General features: G+C 38.3%; 1 protein-coding gene across 2 annotated transcripts in view; it reads left to right on the forward strand.

Moving 5' to 3' along the window:
- Positions 1-15,945, forward strand: part of KPNA5 (karyopherin subunit alpha 5) — a 31,219-nt gene extending 15,274 nt beyond the window's left edge. For both annotated transcript variants that reach the window (XM_070733420.1, XM_070733421.1), the window contains exons 10-14: positions 1,732-1,810; positions 3,628-3,753; positions 7,559-7,686; positions 12,237-12,415; positions 12,715-15,945. In XM_070733420.1, coding sequence (XP_070589521.1) covers positions 1,732-1,810; positions 3,628-3,753; positions 7,559-7,686; positions 12,237-12,415; positions 12,715-12,902 — 700 coding nt within the window. In that variant the 3' untranslated portion in view covers positions 12,903-15,945. The remainder of the gene's footprint in view (positions 1-1,731; positions 1,811-3,627; positions 3,754-7,558; positions 7,687-12,236; positions 12,416-12,714) is intronic.
- Positions 15,946-18,423: the final 2,478 nt, after the last annotated feature.

Genomic DNA, 18,423 nt, shown 5'->3' on the forward strand with positions numbered 1-18,423 from the left:
TCCCAAATACATGTGCATGCACTCTCTCCCACCCTCACAGGCAGACACACCTGAAGCAATATTTTCCATTTTCTCTCCACAGCATGGTTTGACTTTGTGCCAATGGAAGTGATTAGGCGTTATTGAACAATTTAGGGAGATTCATTTGGTTTTCTTTTAGAGTTGATTTTAGTGTTTTTTCCAGTGTAGAGGTCATACTTTTGACCATATAAAAACATATTACTAAGAGCTCACTTGAATTATTTCAGGTAGCTAGACATTTTTTCATTTCATGTTATTCAGTTTCATTTTTCTTTTCCACACAGCTGGTGCATACAGTAGCATTCTGAAGGCACTGGTCACATTCATTGTTGATTTATTTCTTACAGATTTAATGGATTTAAATTTAATTAGCCTTTACCTAAAAAAAAAATCTATATATTCTGAGGGTTCCCCCCCTTTTAAAATTGAATTAAAGAAGGAAAAGACTTAAAAGAAAAATAAAATACATATAGGGTAAATATTGACATACATACATAGAGTTGTATCATATAGACCAGTGATGGCAAACCTTTTTTTCCCTCGGGTGCCAAAAGCACATGTGCAAACACTATCGCACCTGCGCCAAGTGCCCACACTGATAATTCAATGCCTGTGGAGGGTGAAAATTGCTCCCCCTGCCTCTCTGGAGGCCAGAAACAGTCCATTTCCCAACTTCTAGTGGGCCCAGTGGGCCTATTCCCCCCCCCCATGCTTCAGAAGCTTCCCTCGAGCCTGGGGAGGGCAAAAACGCGCTCTCCCACCCTGCTGGAGGCCCCCCAGAAGCCAAAAATGCCCTCCCAGAGCCTCCGTGTGAGCCAAAAATCAGCTGGCCGGTGCGCACATGTGTGCTGGAGCTGAGCTAGGGCAATGGCTCGTGTGCTGGCAGATAGGGCTCCATGTGCCACTGTGGCACCCGTGCCATAGGTTTGCCATCACTGGTATAGACAAGCCATAATTCTCACAACTAATTTATCAATTCAGACTACTAAATAGTTGGACTCATGTTTGTCTTTCCAGAGCTGAATAGTAAGCCTTTTGCTATACGGGTACAAATAAGTCAATTTTTCCAGATGTTCACTTAAATGATAAAAATAAACTTCAAAAGAAAGTAAACATCTGAAAATACTAAGTTTCAAAGTTGAGTTAAGGCATATGATTTATTTCCAAAAAGAAACAGTATATTTAAACCATTAATTTCACACTATCTCTAATAACAAATGTAGTGAGCTCATTTCTAAAATATTACTTCTTGTTAGAAAAGATATCATAAAAATCTGTTGATTATTGTTTAACATCAAAAGAAAAGAAAAAGATTCCTATGTGCAATCATATTGTGTTTATGAATTTTGAAAAATGCATATATAAAAGCTTTAAAAAGATGTGTGTGTGTGTGTGTGTGTGTGTCAGAAGAAGTGCATTTTATAATATGTGAGCACAGCATTTCTCTTCATTTAATTGAAGCAGCCCAGGTTTTTTTCCAATTTTTGAACCACTGATTTAAGAAGTTAATTTTATCATTATGTCCTGCCTCTTTAGTATGATTATGCTTTTGTTCTGCCCTGAGATAAAATATGGTGGAATTCTTTGATAAGCTGTATGAATGATTAGCATACTATCCCCAAATTCATAGGAACAATAAAAAATGATTGTATCAGGAAGAATACATATATCTATCTATCTTTAAAATACTTCAACAATTCCATTGCTTAGGCACAATGACTACAAGGTCGTGTCTCCTGCATTAAGAGCAGTGGGAAATATTGTGACTGGTGATGATATTCAAACTCAGGTAAGGCAATTTTTAAACTTACTTCAGCAATTTTTCTGAAAAATACAATAGAATTTTATCACCTGAACTTATCAGTATAGGGAATATCATAGCCTTATTTAGGTATTTACCCAAATGCTAAGAAAATTCATAATGCATGGAATTCAGTCTGAAAGGAAGCAGTACTCGTAATCCCTTGAAAGTGACTACAGATTCCCATGTAATCTGGGAATCTTCAGTAAAAGAGGGTCTTGGGTTGTTCTAGCAGTTCTGCCCAAACTCAAGCTCATACTGATATCTCTGCCTGATTATGTAGAGATTGGAAAGAACTAGAATAGGACTATATGGGTAAGTCTTTCATCCTATTTTGTGCTGTTTTCAACTTTGATTCCAGCATTTGTGCTATCCAGGTTTGTATATTGTGGAAGAGGAATATTTCTCATCTGAAAGGGGAATGAGATACAACTGTTTGGAAAGATCCCAGTTATAATATTAAGGAAATTTTTTATTAAGAATCAGTTGAAAATATTGGATCCAGGACATAACTGAGATAATGACTGCAGTGGTTTATGGTAAATTATAAGCTGTTCTGGACTTTCTGTGTGTAAACACCATATTTTCCACATTATAAGATACATTGGATCATAAGACACACATTAGCTTTAGAGGAGGATAACAAAGGGGAAAAAATATGTATCTGCCTCCCAACATCCATCCGGTATTCATCTGAGTAGCATCCTTGCCGCAAACAGCCTGACATGTTATCGCCAATCAGCTGCTCAGCAACAAAGGCTCCAACCTTCCCTGCCGGCAGTGAACGGTGGCAGCGGTGACAAATGGTGTCATGCAGTGGCATTTGCTGCTGCTGCATCAACCCCCCTCCCCAATATTCACTATAAGATGCACAGCCATTTCCACCTACCTTTCTGGGGTGAGAAGTGCATCTTATAGTGTGAAAAATATGATACTTGATAGATGTTTAACAGAGGGCTTTGAAGCATAGCTTTGATGTTGGATTTACCTGTTAATTGGGGTTTTTTAAAACAGTAAATAGAAGATAGGTCAAATTAGATGGGCAAATAGAGTTCTGGAAGTTTATAGATTATAGACCTGCTTTTCAACGATCTATTATTCTTGAAATATATTCATCCGTATTCAAGTGAGGGGCCAATTTGTGTGTGTTATATTTAAATGCACATTTTTTTGTCTTGTTTAGATTTGCTTTGTTTGTCTGCCATTTTGTCTGTTAAAGTATTGTATCTCAGAGTGGCAGTAGACTTGCAAAATGTGAAGCATAAAAGTAGGAGTTATCACCTATAGTGGTATGCAATAATTCCTTGCACTGCAGGGCTGCTTTTTGAATGCAGATCATATCTTTGGTACTCATCATTAATTAGTTCCATAGGGCACAATGAGTACGAGAAACGATGAGTACTAAACAGATTTTTCCCATAAGAAATAATGTAGTGACTCCAAGGCAGCCACACGGGCAAGTTCTAGTTTGTGCATTGTGTACCAAAGTGATGGTTAATACCGGGATAAAATATTCATGTGAAAATGCATTGAGGACCAAATTCTATGAGTTTCAAAGCAGTTGAGTGCCCCGGTATTGTTTCATTTATGTACCATTTCCTTTTATTTTCTTCCTTCTGTGCACCTTCACACTTAGTTTTTATTAGGATATAAAACAGATTTTTCAGAAAGCATAGTATGCCTTAATGCATAATCTGTTCACTGAAATAGTAACTCAGAATGTAAATACTGTTATTTCAGCTATATGCAATGTACTATATTTTACATTGTTTAGGCAGAACTTTTCATCTTTCAAATTATTTTAGGTAATTCTAAATTGCTCTGCATTACCCTGTCTCTTACATTTGCTGAGTAGTCCCAAGGAATCTATTCGAAAAGAAGCATGTTGGACAGTATCTAACATCACTGCAGGAAACAGAGCACAAATTCAGGTAATGTATTCTGTTGCCTTTGTTATATATAATTATTTTTACCCTTAACAATTTCTTCTTGTTCTGTTTCAACCTCATTTATTTTTTTAAGCTATTCAGCACTCAGTACTGGATAGGTGGGAAGGGATGGGCAGCTTTATCTGGAGGTTATGTATTCAATACAACCTCATATACCGTATATACTCGAGTATAAGCCGACCCGAGTATAAGCCGAGGCACCAGTTTTTGCCACCAAAACCTGGGAAAACTTATTGACCCGAGTATAAGCCGAGGGTAGAAAATGCAGTGGCTACTGGTAACTTATAAAAATGGAAACCAATAAAATTACATTAATTGAGACATCAATAGATTAAATGTTTTAGAATATATATTTTAAAGAAAACCAGTAAACTAGCTCTGTAAATTTAAAAGACGGTAAACAAAAGCAATCTGGTAATAACAATAAAGTAAAAAGTAAAAAAAGTAGCTCAATCAGCAACCAAGCTAAAACCTATTTCTAAAGCTAACCCATGGGTCTTTAAACTTGACAGTTTTAAGACAGGTGGACTTCAACTCCCAGAATTCCTGCACCAGCCATACTACTTCAGGAGTGGGAGTTGAAGTCCACAAGTCTTAAGGTTTGAAGACTCTTGCATTTCTAACCCTAACCCAGGGCTCTTAAAACTTGACAGTTTTAAGACTAGTGGACTTCAACTCCCAGAATTCCTGCACCAGCCATGCTACTTCAGGAGTAGGAGTTGAAGTCCACAAGCCTTAATCTTTCCAGGTTTGAAGATTCTTGCATTTCTAACCCTAACCCAGGGCTCTTTAAACTTATCAGTTCTAAGACTAGTGGACTTCAACTCCCAAAATTCCTGCACCAGCCATGCTACTTCAGGAGTAGGAGTTGAAGTCCACAAGCCTTAATCTTTCCAGGTTTGAAGACTCTTGCATTTCTAACCCTAACCCAGGGCTCTTTAAACTTGACAGTTTTAAGACTAGTGGACTTCAACTCCCAGAATGCCTGCACCAGCTATGCTACATCAGGAGTAGGAGTTGAAGTCCACAAGCCTTAATCTTTCCCGGTTTGAAGACTCTTGCATTTCTAACCCTAACCCAGGGCTCTTAAAACTTGACAGTTTTAAGACTAGTGGACTTCAACTCCCAGAATTCCTGCACCAGCCATGCTACTTCAGGAGTAGAAGTTGAAGTCCACAAGCCTTAATCTTTCCAGGTTTGAAGACTCTTGCATTTCTAACCCTAACCCAGGGCTCTTTAAACTTGAGTTTTTAGAAGCCTGGAGAGAGCTCATGCCGTTCCCCTCCCCCCCCCCCTTTAGCTTGCTGGCTGGCTGGCTGGATCTTCCACCCCTGATCCTCCCTCCTCCTCGTCTCCCTTTACTGCTCCATGTGTTGTGCAGGGAAGCAGATTTGCTAAAGAGATCCACTTGGGAGGGCAGCAGGGGGAGGAGGAGGAAAGGAAAGAGCTGTTCTCCTCCTTCCCCAGCTGCCCTACCAAGTGGATCTCTTTAACAAATCTGCTTCTCTCTCCGGTTGGGGGCTTCTAAAGCCTGGGGAAAGTTCATGCCGTTCCCCCCACCCCCACTTTAGCTTGCTGGCTCTCTCCTCCTCCATTTTCCTTTATTGCCCCATGTGTTGTTCGGGGAAGCAGATTTGCTAAGGAGATCCACTTGGGAGGGCAGCAGGGAATGGAGGAGGAGGAGGAGGAGATCCAGAGTAGCCTGCAGCCGCAGAGGAAAAGGAGGAAGAGGAAAGAAAGAAGAACCCTCGCCGACAGCATAATTATTTATTTAAGTACCGGTATTTTAAAAATAATTTTAAACTCCTTGTAGCGGCAGGAGAGCGAGAGAGAGAAACGAGCTTTTTCCTTGGAGGAGGAGGAGCAGTTGGCTGGCGTCTTTGCTTGAGCTGGGGAGAGGAGGCAACGCCCCCCCCCCGCTCGGCTGTGGGGAGGGTGGGGCCGTTGCCTCCTCTCCCCGGCTCAAGCAAAGACGCCAGCCAACTGCTCCCCCTCCTCTGAGGAAAAGGCTCATTTCTCTCTCTCGCTCTCCTGCCGCTACAAGGAGTTTAAATTTATTTTAAAAATACCGGTACTTAAATAAATAATTATGCTGTCGGCGAGGGTTCTTCTTTCTTTCCTCTTCCTCCTTTTCCTCTGCGGCTGCAGGCTACTCTGGATCTCCTCCTCCTCCTCCTCCATTCCCTGCTGCCCTCCCAAGTGGATCTCCTTAGCAAATCTGGAGCTTCTGTCTTCTCGCAAGTGCCTCCTCTCCCCGGCTCAAGGAAAGTCTCCAGCCAACCACTCGAACGGCGCGCAAGAGGGGGAAAATGGGAAGCCGATGAGATGGGGGAGGGGTGAGAAGACAGAAGTAGGAATCCACCACCACCCCCTCACTGGCTTCCCATTGCGTTTTTCCCTTCTCGCATGCTGTCGGAGCTGTGGGAGGGGTGGGGCAGGTGCCTCCTCTTCCCGGCTCAAGTAAAGGCACCAGCCAACCATAGCCCCAAGAGATCCGGCATCGTTGGAGCTGTGGAGGGTATAAAAGTGTGACCTTCACAGCCCAGTCCCTGCGTCCAGCCCTTGCAAAGGCGCCCCCGAAGCTGCCTCAGCAGGCACCTGCCATAGCTCCCTCACCCGCCCAAGCCAGAAATGCCTGCCGGGCTCCCGCGGGGTGCCCTCTTGTGGTGATTCGGCGCCCTCTTGTGGTGACCCGAGTATAAGCCGAGGTCGGGTTTTTCAGCCCATTTTTGGGGCTGAAAAACTCGGCTTATACTCGAGTATATACGGTACATGCATTTTAATGTCCATTAAATCCATATGTATATTGCTTGTAAAATTACTGCAGATTTCTTGTTTTTTACTTTTTTAATTATTTTTTTTGTTTTATTTTCTTTACATAATTGAGATAATTGTATCAATTTACATTATATATTTGTGTTGCTGTATAGATGATATAAATACAGGCATTTTTGCAATAATATTTTTGTTATTTGGTGATTAAGACCAGTTTTTTTTCTTGGTACATCCAGAATCCATTGAATGAGTAAGTTCAGTATTAGGTTAGTCTGTTGTCGTAAAGAATTTCAGAGTTATTACAATATTACCACCTCGAGATTCGACTACTGCAATTCTCTACATGGGGCTACCTTTGAAGAGTTTTCGGAAACTTCAAATCGTGCAAAATGCAGCTGTGCAAGGGTCATGGGCCTTCCTAGACAAGCCCATGTTTCTCCAACACTCCGCGGACTGCCTTGGTTGCTGATTGGTTTCTGGATACAATTCAAAGTGTTGGTAATGAGCTATAAAGCCCTACATGGCATCGGGCAGATCACTTGCCAGGACCACCTTCTGCCATATGAATCTCAGCAACCGGTCAGGTCCCACAGAGTCGGCCTTCTCTAGATCCCGTCAACCAGACAATGTCACTTGGCAGGGCCAAGGGGAATAGCCTTCTCTGTGGGGGGCCCAGCCCTCTGGAATCAGTTCCCATCAGAGATTCACACTACCCCACATCCTCGCCTTCCGCAAGAGTCTTAAGACTCATTTATATAGCCAGGCTTGGGGCAATTAGATCTTAGGCTCCCTGGCCGATGAATGTTATGTGTGGCTGAAGTCTGAGTGTGTACGATTGATTTTTTAAATATTAGGGATTTTAGGTTAGATTTTTAGCTAATTAATTGGAATTGTCATTGTATTTTATTGTTTTTTATTATATGTCGTAAGCCTACCCAAGTCTTCAGAGAGGGGCGGCATAGAAATCCAATAAATAAATAAATGTTATATATATATATATATATTCCTTTAGGCTGTAATAGATGCAAATATATTTCCAGTATTGATTGAAATTCTTCAAAAAGCTGAATTCCGTACTATAAAGGAAGCAGCATGGGCCATTACTAATGCGACATCAGGAGGGACGCCTCAACAGATTAGGTAAGAGATTGCAGTTGATTCACAGCAATACTGATAGTTAAAATAAACTTTTTCATTTAGTAAAGCAACATTTCCTAACCTTATGCTCTCAGATAGTTGGGACTATTGCATCTAAATTAAAATGATAACAATAGTTTGTTAAACTTATATGTCTCCACTCCACACTCTCTGCACCCAACACTATAATGACTGAGAATCCTGGAGTCAATCCTGAGGGCAGCAGCTTAGGAAAAGCTGCATGAGGGAATCATATACCATCTATTCAAATATATCTTGAATATATTTTCTGTATTGTTTGTGTGTGTGCATGCACAAACATATACAGGTAACCTTCAACTTACGATCACAATTGAACCCCAAAATTTATGTTGCTAAGTGAGAAATTTGTTAAGTAAGTTTTGCCCCATTTTATGACATTTTTGTTGCCACATTTGTTAAGTGAATCACTGCACTTATTAAATTAATAGCACAGTTGTTAAGCAAATCTGGCTTCTCACTTGACTTTGCTTATCAGAAGGTCATAAAAAGGGGAATCATGTGATTCCGGGACACTGCAGCTGTCATAAATGTGAGTCAGTTGTCAAGCATCTGAATGTAAATCACATGATCATGGGGATGCTGTAAAATGGTTGTAAGTCACTTTTTTCCTGGTGCCGTTGTAAATCTAGTCGCTAAACTGTTATAAGCGAAGACTACCTGTATAGTATATTCATATTTCTTTGTTCTAAATACCTCCACGCAGCTTGTAACATAATTAGAGTATAAAAATAATAATTTTAAAAAATCAAAATAAGAAATGATGTAAAATATAAACAATTGACATAAAAAGCAATCAAAATAAAATAATAGCATGTTAAAAATACAATGCCACAAAATAGAATGAAACATCTAATACTCAAATTTGCCAAAACTGCATGTTCCTAGATTTACTGATGCTTTAATGATATTAAAAATATTTTCAATAGATGTCTGGAAACAGTGAGGCAACTAGTGGCCTGAGGACATCCTAGAGAGGATATTTTTGATGCTATCTGGTACAATGAAAGTCTCTGTTCCCACAATTACAGACAGAGGATCTCTCAGATTACTCCTGTTGTTTCTCGGGAATTCTGCTGTATAATAGTACAATGTAAATAATACACAAATCTCCTATTGGCTAAATTTACATATTTTCTAAATCAATTCATTTAAAACTGGAATAGAAACCTTGCCCATATGTAATTATCTCAAATACCATGGTTTACAAACCATAGTGCCTCACATGAAGCCAAAACCAAATTTTACCAACCTATGTTTTACAGAATGTGTGAATCACATCTGTATATGCGAGTAGCCACAAAGAAAAGAAAGCTTGTCTTTGGGTAGGCAAATGCTATTTTTCTTCTCCAATGTTTTTATGAACAATAGTTTGGTAAAACAGGTCTTTTCAGAAAAAAAATAATGTTTTGTTTAATTTCTCACCTTTAGATACATTGACTCATTTGGTACAGTGTTAAAATGTTAACACTTTTTAAAAAAAAAAATATTCACCAAACTTACATAAATATAATATCAAAACATCCATAGTTATATATTTCTGTCCAAAATGTCATAAATGTATATCTTTAATTTGCTCTTTTTATACTTTTATCTCCCGTTTTCCTTCTACATTTCATACTACTCCACTCCCTCTATCTCTTTCTCTTCCCTCTACCTTCTTTCTCCCTCTCTATCTCTTTCCTACTTCCCTCACCCCCCTCTCTCCCCTTCCTTTCTACTTCCTTTTCCTCCCTCTTATCCTTTCCTGAGTACATCTAATCATAATCCATTTTTGGTTAGCAGACGAGCAGTTCAGAAATCCTGACTTCATTCCAACATGGAAGCTATTCTTAAACTTATATCCATGTCTTACTAACTTGTTAAAATTCTTTGAGGGTGTAAATAAACACACAGATAAAGGGGCCCCAGTTGATATTGTATATCTTGACTTTCAAAAGGCTTTTGACAAAGTCCCTCACCAAAGTCTCCTAAAAAAGCTCTTCAGCCACGGAATTAGAGGACAGGTCTTATCCTGGATTGGTAACTGGCTAAATTGTAGGAAGCACAGGGTGGCAATAAATGGACAATTCTCTGGATGGAAAGAAGTAAGAAGTGGTGTACCCCAAGGTTCAGTTTTGGGACCTTTACTTTTTAATTTATTCATTAATGATCTGGATGTAGAAGTAAATAGTGAGGTAGCAAAGTTTGCTGATGACACTAAATTGTTCCGGGTAGTGAAAAGTGAAACTGATTGTCGGGAGCTCCAGAAGGATCTCTCGAAATTGAGTGAGTGGCAACAAAGTGGCAAATGCATTTTAACCTAAACAAGTGCAAAGTTTGCACATCGTGGGCAAAGAACCCCAATTATACCTACCAACTGATGGGGACAAAACTTTTCGAGACAACCCAAGAAAGGGATCTTGGGCTTTGGGTGGACAGCTCAATGAAGATGTCAACCCAGTGCGCAGCAGCAGTAAATAAAGCAAATTCCATGCTTGGCATGATTAGGAAGGGAATTGAAAATAGGTCAGCCAGCGTTATATTGCCTCTTTACAAATCGATGGTGAGACCACACTTGGAGTACTGTGTACAGTTCTGGACACCGCACCTCAAGAAGGATATAATGGAACTGGAAAAGGTGCAAAAAAGGGCAACAAGAATGATAAAGGAAATGGAGCACCTCCCTTATGATACCAGGTTACAACGCCTTGGTCTCTTCAGCCTTGAAAGACGGCGTTTAAGGGGTGGCTTGATTGAAGTGTATAAAATCATGCATGGGATAGAAAAGGTGGATAGAGAAAAATTCTTTTCTCTATCACACAATACTAAGACAAGGGGGCACTCCCTAAAGCTCATAGGTAAGAAAGTGAGGACAAATCAAGAGAAATATTTCTTCACCCAGAGGGTCGTTGGTTTATGGAATTCACTTCCAGAAGAGGTCGTGACAGCTGTCAGCCTTGATAGCTTCAAGGTAGGATTAGACAGATTCATGGATGCCAAGCATATAGATGGTTATTGAAATGGAAGTCCAAGTGCTGCCTCTATGTTGGTTGAGGCAGGCAGGATTCCCTTGAGTACCACTTGTTCAGGGTCAAGGGAAAGGGAGGGTCTTGCCTTCTCTTTCTGCTTAAGATCCCCATGGACAATTGGTGGGCCACTGTGTGACACAGAATGCTGGTCTCGATGGGCTTTGGCCTGATTCAGCATGGCTCTTCTTATGTTCAAGTTTATACGATTAAAAATATATATAATTTTTTATATCTTTGTAGATGTATTTTAACATCCCAGTCAATTCTTCATAAATGCACACCTCCATATTGTCAAGTTCACAATTCACAAAGTTCACAATTTTTTTATTTGAAGCTCAAGTCCATATTGACTCTTTGTGTTTCAGTTCAGTCCAATTCAAAATCCTCTTAGGTTCTATCACCAAAACATTGTACCATCAAAGTCAATAGCAATATACACACTGCTTTTAAGTTCTTTCAAATTCCTAGGTATCTTCTTCTAGTCAAGGTCAGTCTCCAGTTTCAGCAGATTCATGCTTCCACAATCTGTTGCAGCATTTTCTTCTAACCAGCAGATGGCATTGTCAATTCCCAATAAAACAAAACAACTTTTTTTAAAAAAATGTCTGTATTTTAAACACATTTAACACTTATGAAATATTTTCTTCAGATTCTTCATTTTTTTCAATCACTTTAACTTCCACCAAGTTAGTTATAAAAACAACTTCAAATTTGGGCTTTTAGTCCTGCTCCTTTAAACACTCTCTCTCTCTATGGTATTTCGAATTGCTAGATAGCTGCTCACTCTATTTTAAAACTTTGTAAGGTTTAAATTTCTTTTAATTGTTAAATCAGCCAAACACTCACCAGCTTCAACACTTACTCACCTCTCTCCAGCACAAATGCTTAGATCTTGTCACCCAGGCAATCCATTCTCCATTCAATCAGTCCCATTATGGCTGTCCCAGATAATAGCGACAGAGGAGTCTTCCTCAGCTGCTCGACGACAGGCTGGTGCCTGGGGGGGGGGGGGGGGGGGTGTATTTTCAAGCTCTCCCCCCACCCCCCGACTGTTGCCTCTCTTCTACAACACCCCTCCAGGGCAAATCTGACCTGATTACAATTGGTTCCAGATCTCCAAACAGCTGGCATTTGGGGTTTCATGTGGAGTGTGGGGATATCCATACTACTGCGATGTTGGCCACTCCCCTCTGTCAAAATGTTAACCCTTTCATTGGAGTAGAAATTATATAACATGAGCTGATGTTGGAAATGAAAGTTTGTTCATAGATCATTCAGATTTCAGATTATTCAGTAGTTATTTTTAAAAAATACATTGTTGGTGTTTGGGATAGAATACGTTAATCGCATAAGGAGTGTTTTTCTTTTAATAGCATGTTTTCAAAATTATATTTTTAATATGTTTATTGAAAGCATCCTATATATAGTTTATTACAGTCAACAATAAGAAAAACCTGATTAGTTACTTTCCATCCTCTTTTTTCCTCCCTTTCTATATAAAAGTTACTTAGTGGCATTAGGTTGTACCAAACCTCTATGTGATCTTCTGACTGTGATGGACTCTAAAATAGTCCAGGTATCCTTGAATGGACTTGAAAACATATTGCGACATGGAGAACTAGAATCAAAGCAAAATGGAATTGGAGTGAATCCTTACTGTGCCCGTATAGAAGAAGCCTATGGTAAGTGATAATTTAATGCCACAGCAAATATTTTCAATAGTTCCATTGAAAAAAAATGTCAACTCTGTAGTGCAGTGCTGTAGACTTATGTTGGCAAATGATTCCTAATAAACACAAGATATACTGTTAAGTAACAATATATAAGTTTGGATTAAAAGTCACTTGTTTGCTATTCTGAAAGTGGTCAAGAAATGTCTTTATTTTATCTGTCTATGCAATTAAGAGCTGTTTTATTACTGACCAGAGCTTGACTATATATTGAGCAGTATAGATCTTACTAGTCTCTTTCTTAATTCCAGGACTGGATAAAATTGAAATCCTTCAAAGTCATGAAAACCAAGAAATCTACCAAAAGGCTTTTGATCTTATTGAACATTATTTTGGTGTGGAAGAGGAAGATGCAAACATTGTGCCCCAAGTTGATGAAAGCGAGCAGCAATTTGTATTCCAGCAACAAGAAGCCCCCATGGAGGGGTTCCAGCTGTAACCCTTGGCTTAGACGACAGGGGTGCTTTTGTGATGGCCTTTATTTGCTGCCCTAAGGGGGAACATTTTGCTGAAGAAGATAATGGAGCAACTCAAGAACTCAACATGTGCTTATTTTTTTCCCTATTTTGTGTTGCCGTTGTCTCGTTCCTAGAAATATCAACCATTCACAAGTTTAAAAATAATGTTGCGTAGCTTGAATTCTCACCTCAAAGCAGACAGCAGATTTTGAGTTTTCAAGCAATGGCTAAAATTGCACCATTATTCATATTTTGGATTTTGGCAGTGATTTTTATATGCCCAAGCTACACTAAAATCTACCTCTATTCCTTGGAGCAAAAAAGATGTTTCAGAACTACAGACATGAGCTCCTAATAAATGTTAAACTTAGAATGTGAAAAATATTTATTTAAATAGTGAAAATATAGTTTTATGTGAGACACTTTGAGACAAACTGGTGAAATATATTTAAAAACAACAGTTCTAGGAAAACAACGTACTGGTTACATACCATAACATTAAGCGTTATGAGAAGAGGACAGTATTTCTGCTGTTACAAAAGAGGTAGCCAGTTTCAATTTGTAGTTCATCCTGACTTGTTCCTAGTTATGTAAAGGAAGTTCCTTCATCCTTTTAATTTCTGTGGAATTGCAAAAGTTGCCAGTGCTTAAACTAACTATTACAGCTCATTTCTTTAATGACAGGTTGATGACATGATGTGGAAAGCTTTATCTGCTGATATTTGTCCATTAAGTTGGGAGGTTTTTGTTCCTACCTACTATGAACTTCTCAATTAGAAAAGTATATTTATATTTTAATGATTAGTGTAAGGGAACTTTCTATATTTGCATACTAGGAATTCTGAACTGCAATATCCATGTTTAACTTAAAAGCTATTTAAATGTGTGAGGCTGCAACATACCCTTTTAAAGAACAAAGTTAGATTATTTATTTACACAGTGTATTGTGTTTGACCAAATATATGAATGCATTATGAAATCCCTTTTTTAAATGTTTGGCAATTTTTCTAACTTATTGAAAACAGACCACCAAAAGTATATTTTCTAACAGATCAGCAGTAGCACTGGGAAAAACCATTTTCCAATTAATTGAAGGAAAACATTTGAATATACTATTATGCGTGACAACATATGTAAAATAAGTTTATAATATACTGGTTGATTTTAATTTACACTAGAATGAACATTTGAGACCATTGTTTTGGGGTATGAATCTTATATGAATTGGGAGCACCATAGCCCAGTTCAAGTAGTCTGATAATTTTGCTTATCAGAAATGTCTTGATCTGTATAATACTTTTTAAAAAGTAATGTATAATACCTACAAGTGATTGCCTTTTTAAAATACTGTGTAGATTTCAAATTCATGTACTCAAAATTTTCAAAAAAGAAGAGTGTATTCAATGAAATACATGTTCATTCATGAACATGTATTTGAGTTAAAACACTGCTCTTTTTGTTATATATTCAAGTTCTCCAAGAATGATCTGCCAAGGAAAATAAGTCATAATTGGCCATTGTGCTATGCATCTTATGTTATTGTTGTAGCCCTTTGTTTCAGTGCTAGATCAATATTCAGGTTTTTGGAATGAAGCTGTTCAATTACCTAGTCGTTTTAATGTGGGTCAGGAATAAAAGGCTAGTGTTCAATGTAGCTGCTTCCTGTATTAACTCTACTGTTATGGCCTGTGGAACTTGTTCTGTATTTCCATTGTAGTAGCTGACATACATATTTCTACTACGTACAAGATTCACTGCAACATGGGCCATAGCCTTCACAAAGGCAATATAACAACAATATTTACTTTTGAAGAATTGTGGAAGTGCTGCTTGTCTTGGAAAATATAAGCTTATACGTTAAAAATAGATATATATGAATAGAGTATCATAATTGAGAAAGCCACCTCATTTGGAAACTTGCTGGAAGTCCAGTGCAAGATATAAGAAGTCTGCTTACATTTGCAGCTTGATGTCCTATATCTATCACTGGATAATGGGATTTGAGTATTAGGGAACGTTTTATATTTGTATCATTCATTCCAAGTACAGTTTAAATTTGCCAATTAAAATCTGAATTTTATTGGAATTATTCTAGAATGTTTTTTTAAAAGAAAGGTGGTGACAGGGTATAACTATTGTTTGTTTGTTTGCGTTAGACAAATTACCAGTTGTGCCTGCTCTTAATTTCCAAATGAATAAATGCTCTCATCAAAGCATTTTTATCCAAACAAAAATGTAAGATTACATATGATTTAGAAAGAAACATAAATCTCAAATGTGAATTAACACAACTGTTTTGAAAGGATAATTTCATCATATAAATCATGAGAATTATAATTTCTGTATATTACTGAAGACATCATTTTGACCTTCATTTTGAAAGTTTTAGTATTAGGTCAAATTCTCTTACAAATGAGATTTTTAAAATGTTGCATGATTTAGAAACATTTCAGGAATTGGCCCTTTAATAGACTTGATATCAACAACATCTGCAAGATGTGTAGGAGTACAGAAAAATAACAATTCTAAAAAGTATATCTTTGAACAATTAGAAAATACTTCAGGTTGAAGAATTCCTTCCTAATTCAAGTTGACACATTCTCATGTAATGGCCTGAATTTGACAAGACTTTAAACTATGCAACTACGCCAAGTATGTATTTCAGATACAAAATATAATGTGCTTTCACTCAAACAAGTTTACAATTTAGAAAATAGATGGATTATGGTCTTAAAGCAAAGTACAATTACTTTTACATATTATCTCAGTTGGATTTATTTGCTGACGCCTTATTTACATTCTGTTATATTAACTAAAAATGTATTTAGAAAATGTGTATTACGAAACTGCTAAAAATTGAAATCTATAAAAACACATTTTTTTATGTTTCAAATGATCATCTGTAATTTATTGCATCTTTGACAAACTACAGACTCAATCTGCAAATATCAACAGTATGCAATATTAGGGAATGTTATTACTCAACACTACAATGCAAAATTAATAAACGTATTTTACATGATACAGATGTTGTGTATTTATTTTGACTGGCAGATTCAGATTCCTATGTAAACTTTTGTGAGAACTGATCTCAGTAGAATTTAATTCCTGATGCACAAGCAAACATTCTTAGTGCAGAGTTTTCCAACCCATGTTTTCCTTTGAAACTGCCTTAGAAACAGGCTTGTTGGCAATGCCAAACTTTCCAAATTAGGTTGGACACCAGGTGTCAAATCTCTCTGTCTTTGTCTCTAGCTTACTGTCTCTGTCTCTCTTTCCTCCCCTCACTCTAAAAGATATAATTACATATCTTTTATAGGGTTCACAATGACGAACCTATGGCATGTGTGCCTCAGGTGGCATGCACGCCCTCTCTAGGTACACAAGCTGTTATCCCAGTTCACCTCTGCTGTGCATGTGCACACACCTGCCAGCGAGATAAGGTTAGCCATCACTGATATAGTGTATATAAAATATAAGATCTGCCACGGGCAGGGGATTGGACTAGACTCCAAGATCCCTTCCAGTCCTATGATTTTATTCTACAGTTACCTGCACTTTAATATGAGTGAAGATATTCCTTTTAACCTTTTAAAATCCCTGCAACCTATGTCGGACTCCAAGAGATTCTGTCCTAGGAAGGCTATGCAAGTAAATAAAATTGTCCGATCTTCCTCATTGTAGATACATTTTTAATTGCCTGGGTGAAATGCTGGGATTCCCCTAGGCCAGTGATGGCGAACCTATGGCATGGGTGCCATAAGTGGCACATGGAGCCATATTTGCTGGCACATGAGCTATTGCCCTAGCTCAGCTCCAACGTGCATGTGTATGCTGGCCAGCTGTTTTTTGGCTCACACAGAGGCTCTGGGAGGGCCTTTTTGGCTTCTCCGAGTCTGCGGAGAGGGGCGGCATACAAATCTGATTAAACTTAAACTTCAAGGGTGTTTTTACCCTCCCCTGGCTCCAGGGTAGCTTTTGGAGCCTGAGGAGGGCAAAACACTTATGGGCCCACCAGAAGTTGGGAAACAGGCCGTTCCTGGATTCCAGAGAGCCTCCAGATGAGAGCTGTTTTCATCCTCCCCAGGCATTGAATTATGGGTGTGGACACTTGCACCTGCGCGATAGCGCACCTACACGCTCTCGGCACCTGAGGGAAAAAAGGTTCGCCATCATTGCCCTAGGCATAGAACTACTGAAAGCAGTCACTTCTCTGCAACTACCTTTAAATTCCACCCTATTTGACCTCCCCCTCCCGGTTATTTTAAGGTTTAATGTATACCCACTGCTTTGCATCACTTTAGTATTGCCTGATGCGTTTTCCAGATATAGTTTGGAAATAGCACAATTAACCATATTTACTCACAAGATAAGCTTTCTGTTATTTGTTAAGAACAACCGCATAATTTGAGACCCATCTTGGGTGGTTCTTTGATGTAAGGAATAAAGGCAGCAGACTTTGAGGAGATACCCAAAGGAATATATAATCCAGAGGGCTTATCAGGGTCTTTATTTATTTATTTTATTTATTTGTTTTGTCAAGTACATATACGTGGTATACAAAGAGATAACCATTTATTGTACATGAAACTAATAAGAGAGAAACATTAGGACAGGCCCTTACTGACCTTTTAGGAATCGGGAGAGGTCAACAGTGGATAGTCTAAGGGTAAAGTTTGGGGGGTTAGGTGATGATACTACAGAGTCAGGTAGTGAGTTTTATGCATCAACTACTCAGTTAAAAGTCATATTTCCTGCAGTCGAGTTTGGAGTAATTTACTTTAAGTTTGTATCTGTTGTAGGCTCGTGTATTATGTTTGAAGCTGAAGTAGTCGTTGACAGGAAGGATGTAGCAGATGATTTTTATTGGCTATGCTTAGGTCGTGTTTAAGGTGATGTAGTTTTAAGCTTTCTAAACCTAGGATTGTAATCTAGTTGTGTTGGGCATACTGTTGCCAAATCTTAAATGCAACAACCTTTAGCACAGCACGACACTGAGTTTATGGGATAATTACTGCATAAGAATAGATAAATGTGACATTATACATGCAACTTCACCCAATTGTTGTTATTCCGTATAAGCAATTGATGTCCAGAAAAGAGATAGCTGAGACTGAAATACAGTAGGATATTATCATAACAGGTATTCTATAGCATAAAAGACAAGTGGTGATAGAGTTCAACTTTTTCCCACCTCCAACATAGCAGCAATTTGTGCTTTGTCCAAAAGAGGGCAGTGTTAAATAAATTTTGCAGTTTTCTGCTAGAGTCTTCACTTTTGGGTTACAGAGAGCTATTCTTTTGGTTTTGCAAATCAGACCGCACTGTTTAATCTGTTTCATTCTCAAAGAGATGGAGATAAAAAATAAGATTTCTTTGAATTTCTATAAAACCAATACAGTTATTGGTTATTCATCACCTCCTCTCCAGAGAAAAGTATTCCAGAAGAAGATAAATTCAAATCTTTAAGGAGCATGTAATTATACTCTTTCTTTTATAAAG

This window comes from Erythrolamprus reginae, chromosome 1 (genome assembly GCF_031021105.1).
Source record: "Erythrolamprus reginae isolate rEryReg1 chromosome 1, rEryReg1.hap1, whole genome shotgun sequence".
In the NCBI taxonomy this organism is placed as follows: Eukaryota; Metazoa; Chordata; class Lepidosauria; order Squamata; family Dipsadidae; genus Erythrolamprus; species Erythrolamprus reginae.